Source organism: Sceloporus undulatus, chromosome 3 (assembly GCF_019175285.1).
Source record: "Sceloporus undulatus isolate JIND9_A2432 ecotype Alabama chromosome 3, SceUnd_v1.1, whole genome shotgun sequence".
NCBI lineage: Eukaryota > Metazoa > Chordata > Lepidosauria > Squamata > Phrynosomatidae > Sceloporus > Sceloporus undulatus.
Window position 1 is genome coordinate 22,583,036 of NC_056524.1, and position 23,939 is coordinate 22,606,974.

General features: G+C 40.1%; 1 protein-coding gene across 4 annotated transcripts in view; it reads left to right on the forward strand.

The window, feature by feature from the left end:
• Positions 1-23,939, forward strand: part of DYNC2H1 (dynein cytoplasmic 2 heavy chain 1) — a 248,851-nt gene that overhangs the window by 141,490 nt on the left and 83,422 nt on the right. For all 4 annotated transcript variants that reach the window (XM_042458285.1, XM_042458287.1, XM_042458286.1 and 1 more), the window contains 6 exons: positions 6,033-6,083; positions 7,853-7,930; positions 10,715-10,846; positions 16,300-16,372; positions 18,834-18,994; positions 23,134-23,259. In XM_042458285.1, coding sequence (XP_042314219.1) covers positions 6,033-6,083; positions 7,853-7,930; positions 10,715-10,846; positions 16,300-16,372; positions 18,834-18,994; positions 23,134-23,259 — 621 coding nt within the window. The remainder of the gene's footprint in view (positions 1-6,032; positions 6,084-7,852; positions 7,931-10,714; positions 10,847-16,299; positions 16,373-18,833; positions 18,995-23,133; positions 23,260-23,939) is intronic.

Genomic DNA, 23,939 nt, shown 5'->3' on the forward strand with positions numbered 1-23,939 from the left:
TTAGCATCTATCATGAGGAAACCATTACCATAGGATATGGAACTTCCAGTCTGGGAACATTTTAAGAAGTATTTAATTTAGAATGGCATTCCCCTTTGAATACAAGGAGGCTTCAGAATTTTATTCAGAGGCTTTATGCATTTAGAAAAAGGATATAGAATGATTAAAAGTACCACTGTTGGAAGATCCTATTTCAGTATGTATTTCTCATGAGATAGTCCTGAAAGAGAGTGATACTGCACTGAAGGATGTTGATGAGTGTAGGATTGAATCCTTGCTGAGAGATCTCATTAGGCTTCTTCATTAGAAATACGGTCCTTGATAGCTGCTTCTATATTTGCAAGAGCAGCAGTTTTGCAGTTTTGTGGATGCAGGATATTTAGGAATTACAAGTCAGTATTTAAGGCAGTAGGAAAAAACTCAGACAGCTCCTCAATTTATAGTAGATGAAGGGCACGGGTCAATGGCCTTTGCAGTGAAAAGCATTTCTGTGACAAATATAGCAAGGAGATCTCTTTAGTTGTAGCATTCAGAAGTCAACTAGAAATCAACTAGTGTTGCGTATATGCTTTTTGCAGGAAATATGTCTTTGGAGAAAAGGCATTAGATAATAGAGAATTAAATGAGAATAGAGATAAGAGGCAGGCAACACCTTCATTGCAGAAAAAGGAAAAAATAAAGGAAAATACAGAAATATAAATATTTCCTTTTAGGGAGGTAGAACATTTGGTAGACAGAGATTTTAGGCTTAGAGGAACTCAGTGAAATAGGGCAGATTGCAATCAGAGATTCAAAATGCTGGTCATGACCTATAAAGCCCTGCACGGCTTAAGTCCAGACTATGCGAGAAACCATATCTTCCCATATAAACCACCTAGAGCTCTAAGATCCTTAGAAGAAGGCTTTCTCTCCGTTCCACCACTATCCCAGTCTTATTTGGTGAGAACACAAGAGAGAGCCTTCTCAGTGGCTGCTCCCACCCTGTAGAACTCCCTTTCATGGGAGGCTAGGCTGGTCCTCTCCCTGCTGACCTTTTATTGGCAAAGTAAGCAGTTATTTTTCAATCGATGGAAGCAGAATTGCAGAGCAGCATAATGCTCTGAAGGTGGGGTCTGCCTTTCCACCCATTCCAATGATTCAAAAGGTTTTAGCAAAGTTTTGTCAAGAAAGGGCCAAAGTGTTGTTAACAGAACAAGACAACTGTTATTTCCTTTGTTGATGTAGATGGCAACCATGAAAGAGTGGCACTTACCAGCCAGAATTCATTTGTTACATCAGGGTCCAATTTGTCATCACAACCAAGCATGGTCAAAGTTGACTGTGTGGTTATTAAGAGGAGATATTTGAAGAAGCATGGATATGCTGATGGAGTGTTTGAGAGTATGCTTGCTTCCAGAAAAATTTCAACACAAATACTACTTGGAATGTATTTTTTGAAATAGTGTCAGTTTCAAGGATTGGATGTTGCTAGGGTGCAGATACATGACATTTTAATTTGTTTTGCAAAGCAGAATTGAAAATGGACTAAGACCAATTTCTTTAAAAAGACAAATGGAAGCTTTAGCTACGGTAGTAAGACCAGAAGGAGATTTTTTTAATAGGAGCAGCTTTAAAGGTTCCCCCTCCTGTGCATGGCACTTAAATTTGGTGTTAAACAGGTTGATGTTATTCCCTTTTGAACCATTAAGAAACACTTCTTTAAGGTTGCTAACCTTTAAGGTAGTTTTACTGATAATTGTGACATCGTCCAGAAGGGTATCGGAATTATGCAAGTGGGATCACGATCATTTGACATTGTCCTTATATCCAACTTTTCTTCCAAAGCAACCCTAAAATATTGGGAAATAGAGTGTCTAAAGTGTTTATTGCACAATGGTTAAAAGCATGCATTTTCCTTTGTTATGATTAGGCAAAAGTTTCAAGACCACACAAATGTTTGGCCTCATTCAACACGGTCTATGGCAATAAGTAAGGTGTATGGTGTTTTAGCATCTTGAGAAGATGTTTGCAGTGCAGTAGGCTGGAAAGAAACATCTACTTTTATAAGGCATCATAAAATAAATAAATTTAAATCAGTACAGGCCGCTTTTGGTCAGAAAGTGCTGCAGTCAGTGTTATAGCTAAGGTTACGGAAGCCACACCCACCCATTAAGGGGAGTGCTTGGGTATATCCCAACTGTAAAGTGGATTGCTCCTACAAGCCATTCAGAAAATGAAAAATTTATTACCTACCATGAATGTTTCATTCTTGAATGGCTTGGAGGAGCAATCCACACCATAGAATTTATTCGCAAAGGGCTAGATCAGGCTTTAGAACGAAACTGAATTGAAGTTAGAAAAGTAAACAGCCATAATAAAGAAAGAACTTTGAATCTTGGATATTCTTGCATATGAACTGGTGAGCAAGGGTTTGACCCAACTGTAAAATGGATTGTACTTCCGAGACATTGAAGAATGAAACCTTCATGATAAGTAACAAATGTCTCATTTCCTATTTGAATATTATGAAAGATGTTGATGGGATATACTACATATGTCTCCGTGTATTACTATATCCAGGGCATATAATTAATCTGTTTGCAGCAAAAAATTACCCAAGAAGACTTAAAGTGGAATCCTTTAACTATGATTAAGAAATTAGGAAAGGGCTACAAAATTGCACAATCCCTCTCAGCATTCCTGTTGTTCAAATGAGATGCTAGTAAAGGAACTTGGTTAACCGGTGTTAATATTGATGTTGGTGCCACTTTGATGCTAGTTAAGACAATTGGGGGAAATGGATGAGGGGATGGAAATCTTAGTGATAGAGTATTGGAGAAGGGCAAACGTTCTCCCTCTCTTGAAAAAAGGCAAAAGAGAAGACTCAGGAAAGTTCAGGCCAGACAGCCTGGCCTCAGTACCAGGGAAAATACCTTGACAGTGCAATGATCAATAGTAACCAGCATGAATTCGTCACGAACAAATCCTACAAAATTACTCTTACATTTTTTTGGTTAGGTCACTAATTAAGTAGATGGTGGAAAAGCTGTGGATGTCATTTATCTGGTTTTCAACAGATATTTTGATTATCAAACTGATTAAATGTGGAATAGACAAGTTACAAGTACATTGTCAGACGGGTCCATAATTGATTGGAAAACTGCACTCAGAGTTGTCATCAATGTCTACATTGCAGATTGGAAAGAGATAACAAATGGAGTGCCTCAGTGTTCTGTCCTAGAGCATTACTTTTCGATATGTTTGTCAATGACTTGATTGACTTGCTAGAGGGTATCCTTACAAAGTTTGTAGATGATACAAAACTAAGAAGGATGGCTAATAATTGGAAGCTAGGAACAGAATTCAAAATGATCCAGATAAGCTAGAAAAGTGGGTTGAATTCAATAAAATGAAATACAATAGAGAGAAATGTAAAATTGTACATTTAGGCCACAAAACCAAATGCACATGTATATGGTTGGGGATGCTTAGGTCATCAGAACTACATTCAAAAAGGATTTTGGCATTATTTTTGATGATATGTTGAACATGAACCAGCAATATGATGCTGAAGCAAGGAATACAGATACTATTTTAGCTTGCATTAATAGAATCGTAGTGCTGGAAGAGACCACAAGGGCCTCCCAGATAGATAGACTTCAACTGAAAATCAGAAGGAACTTCTTGCCAGTAAAGATTGTATTGTATGGTTTTTTAAATGCTGTAACCCGCCTTGATTCCTTGTGAAAAGGCGGGCTATAAATAAATCTTATTATTTAAAGAGTGGTTTCATAGTGGAACCAATTGCCTAGAGAGGTGATGGGATCTACTTCTCTGAACATCGTCAGATATAGGCTGGACAGCTACCTACTGGGGATGCTTTAGCTGGAGATCCTGCATTGAGCAAGGGGTTGGACTTGATGTCTCATGAGCTCTCTTCCAGCTCCATGATTCTATAGAAGGATGTAGGGAGTGAACATAGCTTCAACCTACTGCTAGTCTCTTGAATGTGTGTCTGTGTGTGTGTATCAACATATAGTCCTCCCTTTGTTCTCATGGTTTTGAAACTTGCATCTCTCACTTATGCACGAGGGATGAATGGAGGAGGAAACAATGGGGCGCATGCCTGCATGCTCCTGCGGCTGAGCACCTATATTCAAGCTAATGGTGCTTGAATATAAGCAAAACTGTTTTCGTGAGGGGGTCCAGAATGGATCCCCCACAAAAAAGGAGGGGTGACTATATATGGGTCAAAGTTAAAGTTACTATTACTAGTACTGTACATTTTAAAACTTTATAGGTCTAGAACATTATGGAATAAAGTCCAAAGTCCAAATTCTTAACTGTTTAAAACAAATGTTTTATGGCAAATGTTTGAGTTGGAAAAAATAGATGACCTACTTGCAATCTCATAACTGCAGTGTAGTAAAACTGCTTAGCTTGATAAGTTTTGGACTACCTATTTGAAGTTCTGCTCCTTGCTATCTGAGATCTTCCAGATTGATCCCATTTTGTCATATAGATGTTGAAAGGTATTCCTTAAACCTTGCCTCTGGAAATAGATTGGAGGTTCTACAAATAAAGGATGCTTCCTTTCATCTGACAAAGAAATTAACCAACTTTTTTTTTCATTTAGATTTTGGTGTGAGTACCTTAGTTATATGCTGATTGAATTCCTATAATTTACTCTTACATAGGGTTCCCTTTGAGGAATGTTAGGAAATTTCACCTGGTCCAAATTGCTACAGCCTGATTACTAATAGATACTGGTTGTAGGGAGCACCCAGCTCCCATGTTGCAATAGCTTCACTTATCTGTTTTCAGACACAATTGAAAGTGTTAGTTTTTTATAACATTTACGTCTCAGGTCCAGGCTTCTTGAAGGACGGTATCTTTCAGGCTGTGTGAGCATTAAGATCTTCAGAGAAGACACATCATTTATATCCTACCACCTTCACAAGAACTTTTCAGTGGGAACATGGGAATGGACTTATCTGTGGCTGGTTCTACACTTTTGTAATTTTTCTGCCACCTTGAGTCCCATTTTGGACTCAACTGCATTCTATTTTTATCTTAGAATCTGAATATTCTTGATATAATTATACGAGCTTTACTTCAAGTTACACGGAAATCTATAACTGTGCCAAAAGGTCAGTTTTTAAGTATATGAAATACTGTTTTGAGCAGAGAAGTGTCAGAGGAAGATACACATTAATTAGACTTTTTTGTTGCTTCAGACCCCTGTACTAACATCTCTCTTGCTCTGCAGCCTTCCAAATATACATCCATCCCTGGTTCATTGTTCAAAGAGAATAAAGCCAAAACTTAGTCACAACTAGAGTAGAGCTAGTGTTGTGTAATGGTGTGAATGTTGGACTATGACTCTTGGAGACCAGGGTTCAAATCCCTGCTCAGCCATAGAAACCCACCAGGTGACCTTGGGCAAGTCACACTCTCTCAGCCTTAGAGAAGGCAAAGACAAAACTCTGAACAAATCTTGCCAACAAAACTCCATTATAGGTTCACCTTAGGCTAGCCATAAGTCAGAACTTAGAGGCTCTACAGACCTCCCCTAATGGGCGGCGGGAAGCCATCCCTTTCCTGGCCGGATTGGGGCTGCAGCAACCTCACACCGCGGGCCCCAGTCTGGCCTTTGGAGGGTGCCATAGCCATGGCGGTGCGGCTGTATGGCACCCCTTTGGTGCTTTGTCAACTGGATGCAGCGCAGGAGACACACCATGATACCATGCACCATCTAGATCAGCGCATAGTATCGTGGTACTCTGGAGGCAGAGTCAGGCATGTGTCATCAGGATGCTGTGCCCTGACTCTGCCCACAAGCCATCCTTTCGGGTGACTTGAAGGCACACAGCAACAAAACTAGACCCATTTACTCAGTGGGACTTACATTGAGTTATAGTCCATCTACATGAGGCTAAGAATAGAATTTAGCCATAGATCGCTTTCATAATACAAGATTTAAGTTCATCTATGTTTTCAGAATTTCCATTTGTGTCCATTATCCTGTTTTGTTTTTACCATTCTTTCAACAGGAATGGGACACATTTACTGGTGTGATTGTTGGAGACATGTTAAGAAAATCTGTGAGTGATCTTTTATATTATGTATAAATGATTATTTTACTATATTGTATATAGTTCTGGGCTCCCTTAGGAGAAAGGTTGGTATATAAAAGAAGCTGTTTTGTTGTTATTATTGCTTACTATTATTTTTACTGTTATAATTTGACAAATGCACTGCTTATACTCATGTATAAGTCTAGAAATTTTAGTCAAAAAAATTGACCCCAAAAAGCTGGGTCAATTTATCCACGAGTCAATGCAAGTACTGTATTTTAGTCCTTTTCCTTCTCTCTGTAGAGTGACAAAAGGTAAGAGCTTAGTTCATCCTGGAACACCCAAAAGAAGAACCAGCCCCCTCTACTCTTTCCACCATGATGCTGCTTCTGGCCTTTTTGAATGCTTGGTTTTGAAAATGGCAGTAGTAGCACCTCTTTGATGCTTCCCCTCAAAGAAATGCCAAGAGGAATCAGGCTTAAAGGGATCTGAATAAGACATTTCTGTATGAAGATAGTAAACTTTATCCTTTACATACACCAAAGTTTTATCCTCGACTTATCCACGAGCCATATAAAAATCCATAATTTTGGCTCCAAAATTTGCCCTCAACTTAAACATGAGGTCAACTTACAGTCAAGTATATATGGATAAGTCTGACAGTGATATGCTGGAGAGAAGCCTGGTTCTCATCTGGCTGGATCGACAGACAGACAGATTGATCAGTAGGTTGTGGGCAGAATATGACATTCCAGATGATACTCAAGTGCAACTTCATCATCCTTCACCATTGGATATGCTGCCTAGGGCTGATGGTATTTGCAGTCCAAGAACAATTGGAGGGCTGTATTTTGCCCACTTTTGTTATGAAAATATGTACACACATGAGAGAATGAAACAATGGTGGGTTACAGACTGCCCGTTTGGGGCGGCCTGCACCCGCCCCTTTCCCCGCTGTATCGGGGCCTTAGCTGCCAGACTGGCAGCCTCCGAGGCTCCGATCCGCTGCTTTGCAGGCCACGGGGAAGCGGCAAAAGGCCGCTTCCCCGCGGCCTGGAAAGGGGTGTCCTTGAGGCTTCAAGCCCCAAGGACACCCGGCGACGGTGGGGAGGAGGAGAAAGGGACCGCTTGGCCCCTTTCTCCTCTGCGTTGCTGGGAGCAGCCATGTAAAGGCAGTGCCCAGCGACGCAAACCCCAGAAGGAGCTCCGTTTCGGAGCTCCTTCTTGCACCGTGAAAAGGGCGCTTTAGGCGCCCTCACGCGGCGCAAAGACGTGACGTCTGCACCGCCTCGTTTGGAGACGACGTGGTCGTGACGTCGTAATGGCGGTGGCCGTGTGGAACGGCCGCTGCCATTTTGTACAGACTGGGTCCATATTAGGGTTAGGGGCGTCAGGAAGTGACGCCCCTTTCTAACCCTAATACGGACCCAGTCCGTATTTTCAGACCCGTCTGTAACGGGCCAAAGTCTGCCTCATGGGGAGCAGCTATAAGGATGGGCATCCTTGACCAAGGCTCTTTAAACTTCCAAAATATTGTTTGCATGTCTCATCCCTGCACTGTTGCTTTTTTTAAATTATAGAAAGCATGATTGTGCCATATGAAGCACATTTAAATCATTTTTATTTTAAATGGATAAATTAAAGTTGTGCTTTATTCTCTCTTTGAAAGCAGTACAACTTTTGAAAGCAGTGGGACTTTAGTATGAATAAAGTATATCATTAATAAATCATTTCTGTCCTTAATTTGAAAATATATGTGTAACATCCACAACCCACTTTGTTCTTATTTTATTAAGGATTCCCAGAAAAGCATTAGAGACCAGATACCTTCTTGGATTGAACAGGAAAGAACCTGGGCAGTAGCAACTCTGAAGGTATAATTACTTTTGAATATTTGTATCCATACTATACTGTATATACTATAAATAGAACCAGACCCCTGAATGCAAATGTACAATGACTTGTATGCATGGATAAGGAGAACTACTACAATAATCAATGCAATGAAAAAGGAGCTAACAACAAAAAATGAAGAACAAGAGAACTCTTCTTCTAGTTTCAGGAAATCAAGGGAAAATTTTAGCCAAGAGGGGGATGCTGTATGACTATCAGGGAAACATATTACATGACCAAGAAGGAATAAAAAGATGATGGAAACAATACACAGAAGAGCTATATAAAAGGGACATTGATGATAGATAGATTTATTTAAAGAAGAACCAAATTTTAAATGGTTTACAACTAAACATCAAGAAAACAAAAATTATGACCACAGATGATCTACATAATTTTAAAGTAAATGATAAAGAGATCAAAATAGTTCAAGATTTTTCATGTTATATTTTCCTATGTGTATGTATGCCGCCTTGATCAGGTCACTGGAAAGGCGGGCTACAAATAAAATTTATTTTTATTATTATTATACTTGGGCTCAGTCATCAATCAGAAAGGAGACTGCAGTCAAGAAATCAGACGAAGACTAGGATTTCTTGACTTTGATCTGGATTTCCTGCATGGCAGGGGGTTGGACTGGATGGCCCTTGCGGTCTCTTCCAACTCTATGATTCTAGGATTATGGAAGGGCAGCTATAAAGGAAGTAGACAAGATCCTGAAGTGTAAAGATATATCATTATGTACCAAAGTCATCGTATTTCCCTTTTCTAGATAAGACAAGCTGGATGGTGAAGAAAACTGATAGGAAAAAACTGATAGGGAAAAAAATCCAACTTATTTGAGATGTTAGGCTGGAGAAGACGTCTAAGAATACTGTGGACCGCTAAAAAGACCTATGGATGCATCTGACAGCTGATCAGGCCTGAACTCTCCCTAAAAGCAAAGTTGACTAAACTGGGGTTGTCGTATTTTGGGCATATCTTGAGAAGAAAGGACTCCCTAGAAAAGACTATAATGTTTGGTAAAGTGGAGGACAGTAGGAAAAGAGGAAATGGATGGACTCAATCAGAAAAGCCAAAGCCATGAGTCTACAGGAGTTGGGCAAGCTGGTTAAGGATAGGTTAACTTGGAGATCTCTCATACATAGGGTCACCATGGTCGAAGTCAACTCAAAGGCAGTTAATTATAATAAATACTGTATACTAATGTCCTCTAAGAAGACAAAATGTATAGTGATAATAGAATTTGAAGTGGCATACTGTTAATTTGCATTTCATTTGTTCCAAAGTGCATTCTTTGGAAGGCTAGATGGGCAATCCAAACCACTGGGTTAGCTCAAATGCCTGCAAGCATGCCAGGTTTAGAGCATGAAAGTGTAGGTGAAGGTGCTACTGCAGTTCAAACCACTCAAATACCTGCGAGCACACAGGCTTCAGAGCATGAAAGCGGAAGTAAAAGTGCTACTGCCATTTAGTTGGTTTTTGAGATGTGTAGCTCTGAACCGGCTGCAGAATCAATATTAGAAAAGATTTTTATGGTATCTAGGCATAACTACATGGAGAGAAAGTCTCCTCATCAGTGCTCTAATTCAAAAGCTGCAGCAGTAAGATCTAAATCTTTACCCTTTAAGAATGTTAGAAAAGATAAAAGTAAAGACAAAAGTAAGCCAAAAGGTTTACCGGCTTTGACTTCTCATAGGGGGAAGAGGAATCCCTTGGAAATTACCACAGTTGTGTCTTTGGGGCACCATTTTGAGTTACAAGATTCTTTGCAGAAGGGATGAGCTTGAGCAAGGAAAGCTTCCAGCCACCCAGAGAAGACTACAGTTTCAAGAACTCATGTGTACCAACAATAAGAAAACAAATGGGGGAAGGTGGAAAAATTGTGGTACCTAGGGAAAACATAGATTTAGTTATTTAAGCAGAGTCCATATCATACAGTATCATATATACTGTAAATTTCTGGAATTATAAATTTCAAAAATTTAATCCTACAGATTATGATCGGAAATATTTATTTATGCATGTGTGTGTGTGTGTGTTTCTTTTTTTTATAGCTTGTGTGTAATGTATGGTTTGTAAATTTTGCTTGTCTGCTTACCCTTTCCCAATTTTTAAAAAATATACACAAAACTTAATAAAAACTATAAAATAAAAAAGAACACACATGCACTTGTCGCTAGACAACAAAGCAGGCACTACTGGGCTGCTGATGGAGAAATGAGCTTTAAGTCTTGGATACGAGAGAGTTTTCATGCTTCCAGGGTGCAATGTAGCCACAGGTTCAGCAGGTGCAAGAATGGGGATCTGAGTCTGTGGCAGCAATGGAATCTAATTAAGTTCCGGATTCTTCTGTATTCAGGGTCTGAGTCAAGTATTTTTGGAGAAACCAAGCAAGTTTGTTGGAAAAACAAAGCAAGTTTCACTTAGGAATAATGGAAATAATAGAAATAATTCAATTAGAATGGATGGATTTTCCGATGTAGGGTCAGAGAGCTCAGTAGAAGTGGAACTAGCAGGTGGGGAAAAGGTCAGATTTGAACAAATAGAATTATTCAGAGGAAGACTGTGTAGTGGAATACATTTGGTTGGTTGGTTATAGAACTACAGGGTCATCCTTGGATATCTCTGGGAATAGTTATTCCTGCATGGTTGCTAAAAGACTGAGTATTACAGTTATACAATTTATTGAAATTGTTCCACATTTAGCTATGTAAAATAGATATTTTCCAGTGAACTATAATACATACACATTTCTTCTGTAGATCTCTCTTCCAGCTCTGTATCAGATACTTTGTTTTCAAGATGCACCACTGTGGCAGACTTTCTCACGGAGCTCAATGTGTGAACAAGATTTTCCATCCATTATTGCAAACAGAATTTCTCTCTTTCAGCAGGTAAATTTTCATAATTAATGTTTAAATGTTAGTTCCCAGCTTAGTGGATACAGCTGTTTTGGTGGAACCAGTTCTTAATCCCATAAAAATTAATGAAAGTTATTAGTCGAATCACATAGCATTCAGTCAAATGTTACTTGATGCAAAATTTAACTTTAGCTAGCTTGTTGTCTTCACATTCAATTATAGCAGTGATTCCCAAACTCTGGTCCTCCAGGTGTTTTAGATTTGAACTCCCAGAAGCCACAGCCATCTTGGCCAGTTGTCTGCGATTCTGGGAGCTGAAGTCCAAAACACCTGGAAGTTTGGAAATCATTGAATTAAATTATTGCTTCAAGCTTTTTTATGGGTAGTATGAGGCAAGAAAATACCTAGTGACTGCTGATACAGGAAACTAGCTCTTGGGCTCACTTACCATTATGTCCCTCCCGGCTTGCTGTCAACGCTAGACCAAGGGACGCGAATGGCAAGACCATAAATCAGGAGGGACGGCTGTATTTACAAGTTGTTTAATTCTTTCTCCTCCTGTTACAGCTTCACAACATCTTTATGTAGGAACGAATGTATAGGACATGGACATGCATACAATGGAATTCTCAAATATGCAAAGAGACATCCATTTGGCTCAAGTGATATCACACTTCTACATATTTTAATACCTACAAAGATACATTTAATTTGGAAACCTGCATGTGAAAGGTCATTTTATACATAGATGGTCGGGGAGATAAGGAATTGATTTGCAGAGCAATGACTTTTTTCATCTTTGCAGCCTTATTAATGCAAAAATCTGAGCACGGAAAATTTATGTCTGGGGAAATTCCTTTGAATTTTATTAAATGAGCTCACCTCCTCTTTTTGGCTGATCTATGCATTTCTCAGGCTTCCCCAGTGCTGCTAGCACTAGTATCACTGCAGTAGGATTAGGATTATATTGATATATCTGAAGTATATTTGTAGCATTTTTACAGTGAACCAGAAAAAGGAGCTACTTCAACAGGGGGGAAAATCTTTCCTCACCACACTAATGTTATCCAAATTAGAGAAATAGCCTTATAAATAATAATAAATAATAAATAATAATTAAAAGTTTTATTTATATACCGCAGCCTTCCATAGATCAGGGCGGTTTACACATCATTAAAATACATACATAGATCAAACAAATCAGATATAGACAGTACATCAAAAAACAATAAAACAATAAAAAGATAAAACCCCAATTAGCCCTTCCTCATGGCCACGGAAAGAGGAGGGAGGCCCTAAAAGATGTTCATGGGGGGAATGCTTGATGAAATAAGAAGGTCTTTAAATCCTTCTTAAATTGGGCCAGGGAGGTAGTCGAGCGGAGCTCAGTGGGCAGCGTATTCCAGAGGGCCGGGGCGGCGATGGAGAACGTCCGCTTGTTGACGGAGGAAAGCCTAGCCCCCGGCACCTTCAGGAGTTGCTGCCCAGATGTTCTGAGGGTGCGGGACGGAATGTATGGGGAGAGGCGGTCCTTCAGATATCCTGGACCCAAGCCATTTAGGGCTTTATAGGTAACTACCAACGCCTTATATTGAGCTCGGAAGGGAATGGGCAGCCAGTGAAGATCTTTTAAAATCGGTGTTATATGGCTGGTCCTGGGAGCACCAGTGACCAGCCGGGCTGCCGTGTTCTGCACCAATTGGAGCTTCCGAGTTTGGTATAAGGGTTGCCCCATGTAGAGTACATTGCAGAAATCCAATCTCGAAGTTACCAGAGCATGTACGACCGTTTCAAGGTCCCTCTGGGCCAGGTATGGGCGCAGCTGGCGAATCAGCCGAAGCTGATAACAGGTGCTCCTGACCGTCGCATTCACCTGAGCAGTCAGGTGAAGCGACGAGTCAAGAAGCACCCCCAGACTGCGCACGGAGTCCTTCACAGGGAGCGTGACCCCGTTCAGGACAGGTGGAACCACCACCATTCCTGGACCAGGAGAACCTATCACTAGTACCTCCGTTTTCTCTGGATTAAGTTTGAGTCGGTTTTCCCTCATCCAGCCCATTACTGACTCCAGACAGGCCACGAGAGGAGAGACACCATCCCCAGTCACTGCATCAGTCGGAGACATAGAGAAAATGATTTGGGTGTCATCAGCGTACTGATAACCCCGCGCCCCATGTCTCCGGATGACCTCTCCCAGCGGTTTCATGTAAATGTTAAATAGCATGGGAGACAGAATGGCCCCTTGAGGGACCCCGGTTTTAAGGGGCCTCTCGTTGGAGCACACGTCTCCCAGCTGCACCATCTGGGACCTCCCAGAGAGGTAGGATCGGAACCACTGGAGCACAGTGCCCCCGATTCCCACCTCCGCTAGGCGCCCCAGAAGGATACCATGGTCTATGGTATCGAAAGCCGCTGAGATGTCCAAGAGCACCAACAGGGACACGCTTCCCCTGTCGATACCCAGACGGAGATCATCGACCAAGGCGACCATGGCCGTCTCAACCCCGTAACCCGCCCGGAAGCCAGTTTGAAAGAAAGTCAGCCCAGAGCTGGAAAGGACCAGCTCTAAAAGCTGGCTTCCTGGTAGCTTGGGGGGTGTGGTGTTTGTACACCACACGCCCCCAAGATGTCCTGAAGCCAGCTGGCTGCCCACATGGGGGTCCGCTTCAAGATGCTCTGCTAGTGCCCTGTTTATATGCCGCACACCACTGGAGCACCTTATAGCTGGCTTCCAGCCATGACGCAGGTGGAAAGCTGGCTTTTAGATGCCCCAGAAAGGAATAGCTCTTCACTGCTCCTTTTTCAGGTGGCTTCAAGGCAGATTGGGGCCACAGCGTGTGGTTGCCATGGACCCAAGCCGCCTTTGGAAAGGGGCTGTTTCAAGCCGCCCCTTCAGGATAGTCGGGCCCGCCCCATACTTTCTTTGTAGGCTTTACACTTGCTATATACACCTTGGGAGATAGGCCTAGCTCAATAACCTCTTTAGTAAACTGCAGACCTTCTCAGTTTTAGAATGTCTCTCCTCTGTTTGCCTGGTTTAGTACTGTAATACTGGTACCATTTCAGTCTTTTCCAATTAAATCAGTTTGCCATTTAATAGAGGGCTGGAACCTGGATCATTGCCTGACTAAGCAATGGACTTTAGTCACAGTTGTAAAACTATCAATTTTAATCAGATTTTAATTGGGTATCTCCTATGAAGGGTAATGGCACCAGACTGTTAAATAATGTATATATGTTTTTTCTGTTCCAGTTATTTAGAAAACAAGGCTGTTTTCATTAAACATTTTCAGCTCTCACCTGTAACATGAGACAAATTGATGTTCATTTTAACTACCTCATATTGAGATTTCGTGTGTAATCTTTTGCATATCTAACTCAGATGTAAACTTCATTAACTTCAATAGGAGTTGCTGATACAAATCAGCAAATGATGGATTTCAACTTGAATCATGCACAAAATACTATTAAAGTGGTTGTCTGGTCCTAGAAATACAACACCATTCATTTTGAATAGAAATGATGGGAAATATGTCACTTTATTTATGCAGAAGACCATCTATACCAACTTATTATTTCCTACTGTGGTAAATCATATTCAACTAGGAAATCTACCAGCAGGGCATGATAACAATAATCTTACTATTTCCCCATCCCACAGCTAACATTCAGTAGTAGCCAGATCGTGGTGGTTCTGTTTTAGTAGTGTGTCTAAATACAGTCAGCCCTCCTTATCTACATGCTTATTATCCATGGATTCAAGCATCTACAGCTTGAAAATATTTTCTAAAAATATAAGAACTGGCAAATATCATATCGGAACCATTGGCAATAATCTTTGAGAACTCCTGGAGAACAGGAGAAGTCCCAGCAGACTGGAGGAGGGCAAACGTTGTCCTCATCTTCAAAAAGGGGAAAAAAGAGGATCCCAACAATTATTGTCCAGTTAGTCTGACATCAATACCAGGAAAGAGTCTAGAGTAGATCATTAAACAGAGAGTCCTTTGACAAAGTTCCCCATGACATTCTTGCAAATAAGCTTGTAAAATGTGGGCTAGACAAGGTAACTGTTACATGGATTTGTAATTGGTTGACCGGCCGAACAACAATGGCTCCTTTTCATCCTGGAGACAAGTGACCAGTGGGGTCCCACAGGGCTCTGTCCTGGGCCCAGTGCTATTCAGACTACATTCTGTCTCAGTGAATTGCATTGAAAGTTAAACTTCAGTTTTGTCTGCCCTAAGCCATGGATGAATCTGAGCTGGGTTTTATGGGAAATGGTTAATAGGTCTTTCTGTCTCTTTCCCCCCACCCCACCCCACCCCACCCCACTTTTTAAAGCGCCATCATATCTCCACATACCTACTTTTTAAAAACTATAAACCCATAAACACTTTAGCCTTTCTTTATAAGAATGATTCTCTCACTCCATGATCATTTTGATCATCCTTTCCAGCACTTTCTTTAGTTCTATGATTTCGTTTTGAGATGGGGCAACCAGAACTATACACATTTTTTCCAAATTCAACCATGCCATAGGTATATTGAGAGGCATCACAATCATAAAACTATCTTTATTATTTTAAAAACTTATTTCTTCAATTTATATCATGTCTTTCTCCCAACCCAGGTGCCAAAATATCTATTAATGTTATTTCCAATTGATTTCTTAATAATTTCTAGTTCAGACTATATTTTCCTCGACTATTACAATGTACTTAATAAATGTTTGTACTGACCTATCCACCACAAGCTACAGTTTTTCTTCCTGATTAATCACTGCTCATTGATCCTTCCTAAATGTTTATGTAAAAAAACACTGACTGCTATGTTTACTTACGAATCTTTGGTCAAAGCATGTTGTAATTCTAATACCTACTGAATCATCCCTGTCTGTCTAAATATTTATTGACATTGTTGGATTGTTGATACCCTCACTGTAGAGGGATCGTGAAGAGCACCATTGTGAGAAATTGAGACTCTTTGCAGGCAGTCTCTATCAAGCCATCACTAGCAGTAAACAATTTTGAATGATGGGAGCATAGGTGCTTATTATAGAGGATACAGATATGCCATTGTGTTTTTGTTTCCTTGTATTACTTTTCTCCTAATAGGCTGTAGTAATTTCAAAAATTGAGACTGTTACCCAGAATATGAGTAGCAGATTCTGCTACCAATAAGTATTATTTTAAATATGTATTTAAATATTGATTGTATTGATTAAAAAAATTAATGGAGACCAAACACATATCTTACCCATTTAATTATTCTGCACTGTGAAACCTCCATAAGAGAACTTCATCTCATGTTTTAAAAGAAAACATCATAGCAATAAACTGTTCCTTTTTAATTTGGCTTCTCTAATCCATTAAGATTTTGACAATAATTTTTCCACCTGTAAGTCCTTTATATCTGGCATGTGATAATAATCCAAACCAATGTTTGAGGATAGGCTGGAATCTTAATGTGAATATATTTACTTCAAGGTCCTTGTCGTCCAGGCTGTCAGACCAGATAGGCTGCAGAGTGCAATGGCCCTTTTTGCATGTAAAGCTCTGGGTAAGTTGGTAGTGTTTTTTTTAAATCGTCCAGTAAACAATATTTTCATTTTGATGCAGCTAATTGTACTATACATACAAAAACAAGTGTATACAGATATGAATGTTGCATGTATATTTTCTGTTTGTAATGTTGGGGTGTGAGTATAATAGCAAAAAATGACAGCAGAGGTTTGAGGAAATTAACAAAACTTTACTTAACAGAAGTCTCAAAAACTGAAGCAAAACAATATGAATGGCATAGTACAAAATCCTGATAGCAGCATGCATACATTGCCATGAGGGCAGCATGGAGAGCAGGATTCAATGAATGCTCCCAAGACCCAGTAGATCCACCAGGCAATTATACCTTTCTAATTAATTAACACAATCACCTGGTTTACTTGGCTCATTACCATGGTCTACACCTGTCTGCTCACTAGATTCTCATCCAGTCACAACTTAGTACCTGGACATGTAATCCACTGGTTGCAGTTGCATGCAGATACCTTTTCAAAAGTCAAAATCCATTTAAGAGGAACTATGAAGGGGATGGATTCATTTGATTATTCCCATTTCCTGCAAACAATTGCTTATCAGGTTTTTAGCTGGGACGGGTGTGTGTGTTAGTAAATATACTAATACAGTACAATTCACTGTATACATGGTCCATTGGAACAAATAAAATATGAAAATCTTCCATTTGCAGTTTGGAAACTTGCATTTCCTATTACATCCACTACAGAAAACTAGTTTGTAAAGAGAGTTACAGCAAACCAATACCAGTCTGTTTGCAGAGATCAAAATGATCCTGAAATATTAGTAAACATCTCAACTAGCCCTTGGAGTGCTAGATGTAATGAGTGCAGCCTTCTGGTCTTTTCTTTTTAATATGCATAAATACTTTTGTGTCAGTGTAAAGTCATCAGCTTTCTTTGTTTTATTTTTTTTAAGAATTAAAACGAATTGATTTGAAAGGGATATTTTTATTAGGGACCAGAGCCAGATTCTGCTTGATATGAAGAATAATTCTCAAGCTACAAGAAAGAGCCATTCACTAGTGGGTTCTATTCCATTGCTTCAGGCCATGATTCCATTTTTATAAATTGACAAAGACAGGAGCAAAAAGTTGAGACCGCTAAATAACAGTGGTTTCATCACCCAATGGTTTATCAGAGCCCTTGCTTCTTTGAGAATATTGGGGGGAAATAACCCTAAACAAAAGAAAACTCTCAGCAGACCTTCTCTGTCTTAGTTCCAGCAGTAAAAGACAATCCTGAATTCTAGTTCTCTAGGAAAAAATATTTTCCACATGATTTAATGAACTTCTTCAATTGGAATGGAACCTAGACAACAATTGGACCAACAATACAGATTAAAATTAACTCTTTTCCTTCTCAGGCAAGATAAAGGTTCCCCTGCTACATGCCCCTCTACAGCCCTCTTAATTAATGTATTAGGACCTAAGGATGGGAACATGCCTTTAAATATTCCTATTAAGAGAGAGTGGAAAGAAGCTTTAAAAAGACTCGCAATTTCTCTTTTAGGTAGAGCTGCATCAGTCTCCTCCATAATGATTAGGACATCTGAGTTCTGGATTCAGGACATGGTCTTTTAAAAAAGATCTTCATTTGAGAACCCTCAATAGGCATTTGACTTTTCTAAAGTTTTGTATTTGTCCTTTGTAGATGATTCCAAGTAATATTTCTTCTCTCTCTTAGCATGAGCCATATCCACAGTTGCAGTTGCTTATCACCTAGTATGGCTAAAATATTGGGCATAGCCTTGCTTCAGTACCTTTTGAAAGCTCCAAACCTGGAAAATATGGTCATTCAGAATATCTCAGTAGAGGCCAATGGTGCAAGGAGAAGCCAAAGTGAAGGCATTGATCCTCTAAATAAGAATCTTGTTCCTGCAAAGAAATTTTCTTTCAATATGTGGAGAATAGCACTTTACATTTCTATACCATAGTGAACTAAGCACTCTCTAAGCGGTTTACAATGTGTTGGCCAGTTGCCCCCAACAAGCTGGGTACCCATTTTACTGACCTACAAAAGGATGGAAGGCTGAATCAAGCTGGAGCCCTGTGGGATCAAACTCACAACGTTGTGGCTGCAGTACCAACATTTAACTGCTGCGCCACCAGGGCCCATTAGGAGAAGAAATGGGGGCGAGATTATGGCATGTTTTTAGTATTAGGTTTTCAAAACAGGCACTTTAATCACCAGATTCAAAATCAACAGAAAGAGAACTCAATATCTGTGATAGTATCTGTTCTGATTGCTGATTAACTATGTAATATGATTTTATAAACTATATTTTTATGTATGGAAAATTTGAATTTGTTTGACATGGATCAGACATTTCAGAAATTGCAAGGAATTATATATAATTTGTGTAATTAGTCAAAAGGCTAGAATAAGTGACTGCTAAAACTACATTCCCACCTTTACCAGTATTTTTATACATCCATTCATTTTTAGGGATTAAAGAGTTGTCACCACCACCACTAAATCTGAAACGACTGTACAAAGAAACACTTAAAATTGAGCCTATACTGATAATAATATCTCCTGGTGCTGATCCTTCCCAGGAATTGCAAGAACTTGCAGGTGTTGAAAGGAGTGGGGATTGCTATCACCAGGTGAGTTTTCAAAAAAAAAGGTACAAATATTTTGTGTGATTAGGGCTTACAGGGGAAACAAATGATTTCACCTTTATTTATTATTATTTGGATTCATTCAAAATGCAATGGCTTTAGTTTATATTTGTTTCATCATTATGTATGTGAAATCATCATCGTCACTTTCACTTAAATCACAATAAAAAAATATGGTCAGGTGAAATTGACTTGGTAAAGTGAGTGAGTAAAAATGTCAAAGAAAACTGTTTTGCAAAACTGAAATCACAGAAGTCCTGGCAGAAATTATGTTTCTAAAAGATAAGTCAGGCTATATGTACACGAGTAGTGAGAACTTCCATCCTTACTGAGGTGCTTTCTGCACCGGCATTTGGGACGTCCTCTGGACGTCCCATTTTAAAAAAGGGGCATCTCTTATAGACGCCCCTGGGCCTAGTACGGACTCCGTCCGTACAAGATGGCGGCGCCCCTTCTACATGGGCGCCGCCATCTTTACGTACTGGACGCACAGCGTCCAGACGTGTCGCACCGCTTGTGACGTAGCGAGCGCGCCCCTGGCACCTCGCTACGTCGCAAACGCGACGGTAAAAGAAGCTCAATTTTGGAGCTTCTTTTTTCGGTCCGCGCGGGAGTCGGGCCGTCTGAAGGCTCCGGCTCTCCTGCGGACCTACTGGCGGCGGCGGCAGACCGCCGCAAAGCGGCGGTCTGTACCCCGCCTGAGTGTCTTTTTTCCTTTAGCATCTCTGGTCATGGGGTTCTACCCAGTATTTCCCTGGGTTTGAGAAAATCAACTCTCCTGAATTCCAGAATCTTTGTTTGACTATACTTTTCTTTGATCTATTTCACAATCATTACATGCTCATAGAATCGTACAGTTGGAAGAGATCACAAGGGCCATCCAGCCAACCCCCTGCCATGCAGGAAATCTCAATCAAAACATCCCCGACAGGTGGCCATCAAGCCTCTGTTTAAAGACCTCCAGGGAAGGAGACTCCACTGCACTCGGAGGGAGTGTATTCTACTGTCAGACAGCCCTTACTGTCAGGAAGTTCCTCCTAATGTTGAGGTGGAATCTCTTTTCCTGGAGCTTGCATCCATTGTTCTCTGGAGCAGCAGAGAACAAGCTTGCTCCCTCCTCAGTAGGACATCCCTTCAAATATGTAAACAGGGCTATCTTATCACCTCTTAACCTTTTCTTCTCCAGGCTAAACATCTCCAGTTATCTAAGTCGTTCCTCCTAGGCCATGGTTTCCAGGCCCTTCACCATCTTAGTCAGCCTCCTTTGGACACGCTCCAGTTTCTCCACATCCTTTTTGAATTGTGGTGCCCAGAAGTGGACACAGGATTATTCCACATGGTGTCTGACCAAAGCAGAATAGAGTGGCACTATTACTTCCCTTGATCTAGACACTATACTTCTATTGATGCAACCTAAAAGTGCATTGGCCTTTTTAGCTGCCGCATCGCACTGTTGACTCATGTTCAACTTGTGGTCTACTTGGACTCCTAGATTCCTTTCACACATAGTTTCCTTCAACCAGGTGTCCCCCATCCTATATCTGTGCATTTCATTTTTCCACCCTAACTGCAGTACTTCACATTTCTCCGTGTTGAATTTCATTTTTAGCTTTGGCCCAGCTTTCTGGTCTATTCAGGTCATTTTGAATTTCCTCCTAAGGTGCCAACTACTTTGATTCCAGTGACCAGCTCCTCCTTATTAGTTAGAACCAAGTTTGAGATTGCCATTCCCCTTGTTCTTTCCTTTACATTTTCAAATAGGAAATTGCCTGCAAGGCACATCAGGAATTTGTTAGATAGCCTATGCTTAGTTGATTTAGTCTCCCAAGAGATATCAGGATAATTGAAGTTCTCTCTAAACACTAATTATTGCGTCTTGGAGATTTCTGGTATTTATTTCAGAAAAGCATCATAACTACCACATCTTCTAGGTATGGTGGCCTATAGTAGACTCCTACCACAATATTGTTTTTATTTCTTTCACCATTATTTTTCATCAAATCTCTACTGGTCCACCCTGATCATACTTGTGAATTTCTGTACAAGTGAATTTGTCTTTGACATACAGTGCTACTCTCCTCCTTTTCTACCCTGTTTGTTTGAAGAGGTTATACCCTTCAGTTGTCATATTCCAATCCTGGGAGTCATCTAAGACTGTAGACATGTAGGTGCAGTGTGTTGACCTTACCTTCCAAGTGAGCCACTAGTTTGCACTTGATACAAATGTAGTCAGTGAAGTTTTCTGGCAAGAAGACCAACATTGCATACACACTGCAGCAGACAATGAGTTTCTTCATCCCTCCAGTGGGTTTTTCACCCCTTTCAGACTGGAATAACTTTTACTGTGGCCCTCAGAGACTGAGCTCCAAAGACTGGGGCACAAAGCAAAGACTGAGGCATAGGTTCCAAAGACTGGAACACAATAGGGACACCACAAGTTAAACCTGACTTGATGTAGTTAACAATAGCAAGGTTATGGCTAGAATTTTGGACCAAGGCTTGCAATGCACTTGTATTGTACTAATAGATATTTTGGGAAGAAACATAAGTGATGCCTTTTCTGTTTTGATTGAGATTTCCTATATGGCGGGGGGTTGGACTGGATGGCCCTTGTGATCTCATCCAACTTTACGGATGCTAAAGAGGATGGCTTGTTTCTCACATCTTCTGAAGTCCACTTGAATATGCTTGGATGCCAAAAAATTAGACCTTTAAAATGACAAAACAACATATCGCAGAAATTGATAGAAATATTGTACAGCAGGCCCTTCCCTTACGCAGGGGATCTGTTCCTGGTCCCCCCGCGTAAGGGGAAATCTGTGTATGTTCGCACCCCATTGCAAACAATGGGACTGTTGCTCATGGTGCGGGACAGCATATGCGCCATTTGTTTAAATGTTGCACAGCTTCAGCGTATGGTACGGGTGCACTGTAATCGCCCAGTAATGCTTCCTTCTCATAAAATAGGGCATCCTTTCATTTGTAACTTGAAACAATTGTGGTGATTAATGAAACAGAATACTGTATATATTCATGTATAAGACTAGAAATTTTAGTCAAAATAGTGACCCCAAAAACCTGAATTGACTTATCCATGAATCAGTATAAATACTGTGCTTTAATTCTTATATAAAAAAGGAACTAACCCCTGGTGAAAGGCAAGAATGTAATCTGTCCTGGAAGCACCAACCCCCCTCTGCTCTCTCATCCATCTACCCTTTAGTATGTTACCCCTGCTGGAATTTTGTAAGTTCTTTGTCACTGTTTTCCTTCGCTTCATCCTTTAGATCCTTTGTTACATGCCCTTAAGTTTTACCTTCAACTTATACATGGGTCATATCAAAATCCATGATTTTGGCTCCAAAACCTGGCGTCAATTTATACATGAAGTCGACTTATCGTTGAGCATATGCAGTAAATGCAAATGCTACTTTTATTGATATATCTCATAATTACATCTATTAAATGTTTCACCTTTCGTGGAAACAATCTGATGTCTGTTTACTGTAGAAGAAATGATAAAAAATAAATCATAAACCAGTGCCAACAATGGCTGAGATCTATTTACTAGTTGTGAGCATAAACTTAGTCATGTGTATATAAAAGAAGTTAGTCTCAAAGGTGGGGCAAGATTTCTCTGCATACTGGTTCTGCAAACTAACATGTATATCTTATTCATGTGTGGTTACATAGCAGTACTGGAGGGCACAATGGTACAACCAGTCACAGAACAGGTGGCACTGCCATTCACCCTCCTATTGACCAATGTGGCTCCCCATCCATTGCTGATGCTCTACTTACTCACCTTCCTAGGCAGCACTCCTAGTCTTGCTCAGTGGTTTGTATTGATGTCACAGGGCTTAAAGAACATTGAACAGCACTCCACTCTTAAACTACCTCTGAGACAAATGCATCAGGATTCCAGCCAGTAATTTTCAGATGTGAAATTTGAAACTATATTTTCAGTGGCATACTGTTGCTGCTGTTATCTTCATTTATAACCTGCCTTTTTCTCAAAATAGGGAGAGTTGTAATACTGTTACAATTCTTCACAGGCTTCATCTACAGGAATTCCAAAATATATTTTTCCATGAAAAGGCAAAACATTTGACTGTCTTTTGTAGGTTGCTATGGGCCAGGGCCAAGCTGATTTAGCTATTCAGACAGTGAAGGAATGTTCACGGACTGGAGAATGGCTTTGCTTGAAGAATTTACACCTTGTTGTTTCATGGCTTCCCATACTGGAAAAGGTAAGAAATCATACATTCAGAAGGCTTCAAGCTTTCTTCAATGGCATATGCAGATTACTAGAAAGTACAAGTGATCTATATCATTGTATTGATTACAGTCTAAATCCAGTTGCTAATCACAGCTAGTGCAGATCTATTACTTTAGTGGGTACTTTTAGATAAACACTTACATAAGTTATTTTGATTCAATGTGTCTACTCTAATTGGGACTAACATTTGGGTTTACTTGTGAGTAAGCCTCAGATTTATAAATGCATTACATCACATTGTATTTCCCCCCTATATATTCTTTAAATGCTAAGCAAAATAATGTGTATGGAGGAAATACAAGTTGACTCAACATGGATAATACACACATACCACCACCACCACCACCCCACCTACACATAGGGAGAGATGTGTGGACATACAACTGAAATATTGGAAAAACTATACACAGCTGTGTATATTCAAAGTCAAAGATTTTATGTTCAAAGAGGTATACATACTAATAACAATTTCATTTACCTAAGAAATGGCTAGATCTGTTGTTTCCCTTGCCCTGCCAATAAACCAAAGGGAAGAAGATGCTGCTCAGACATAATGGGAAACTATTTTTTCTCTGTTTGTAAACTAGCCTCCATGCATCCACTTTTTCTCCTTAGCACACCACAGAAGGAGATTAGAGGTGCTTGTCTTCC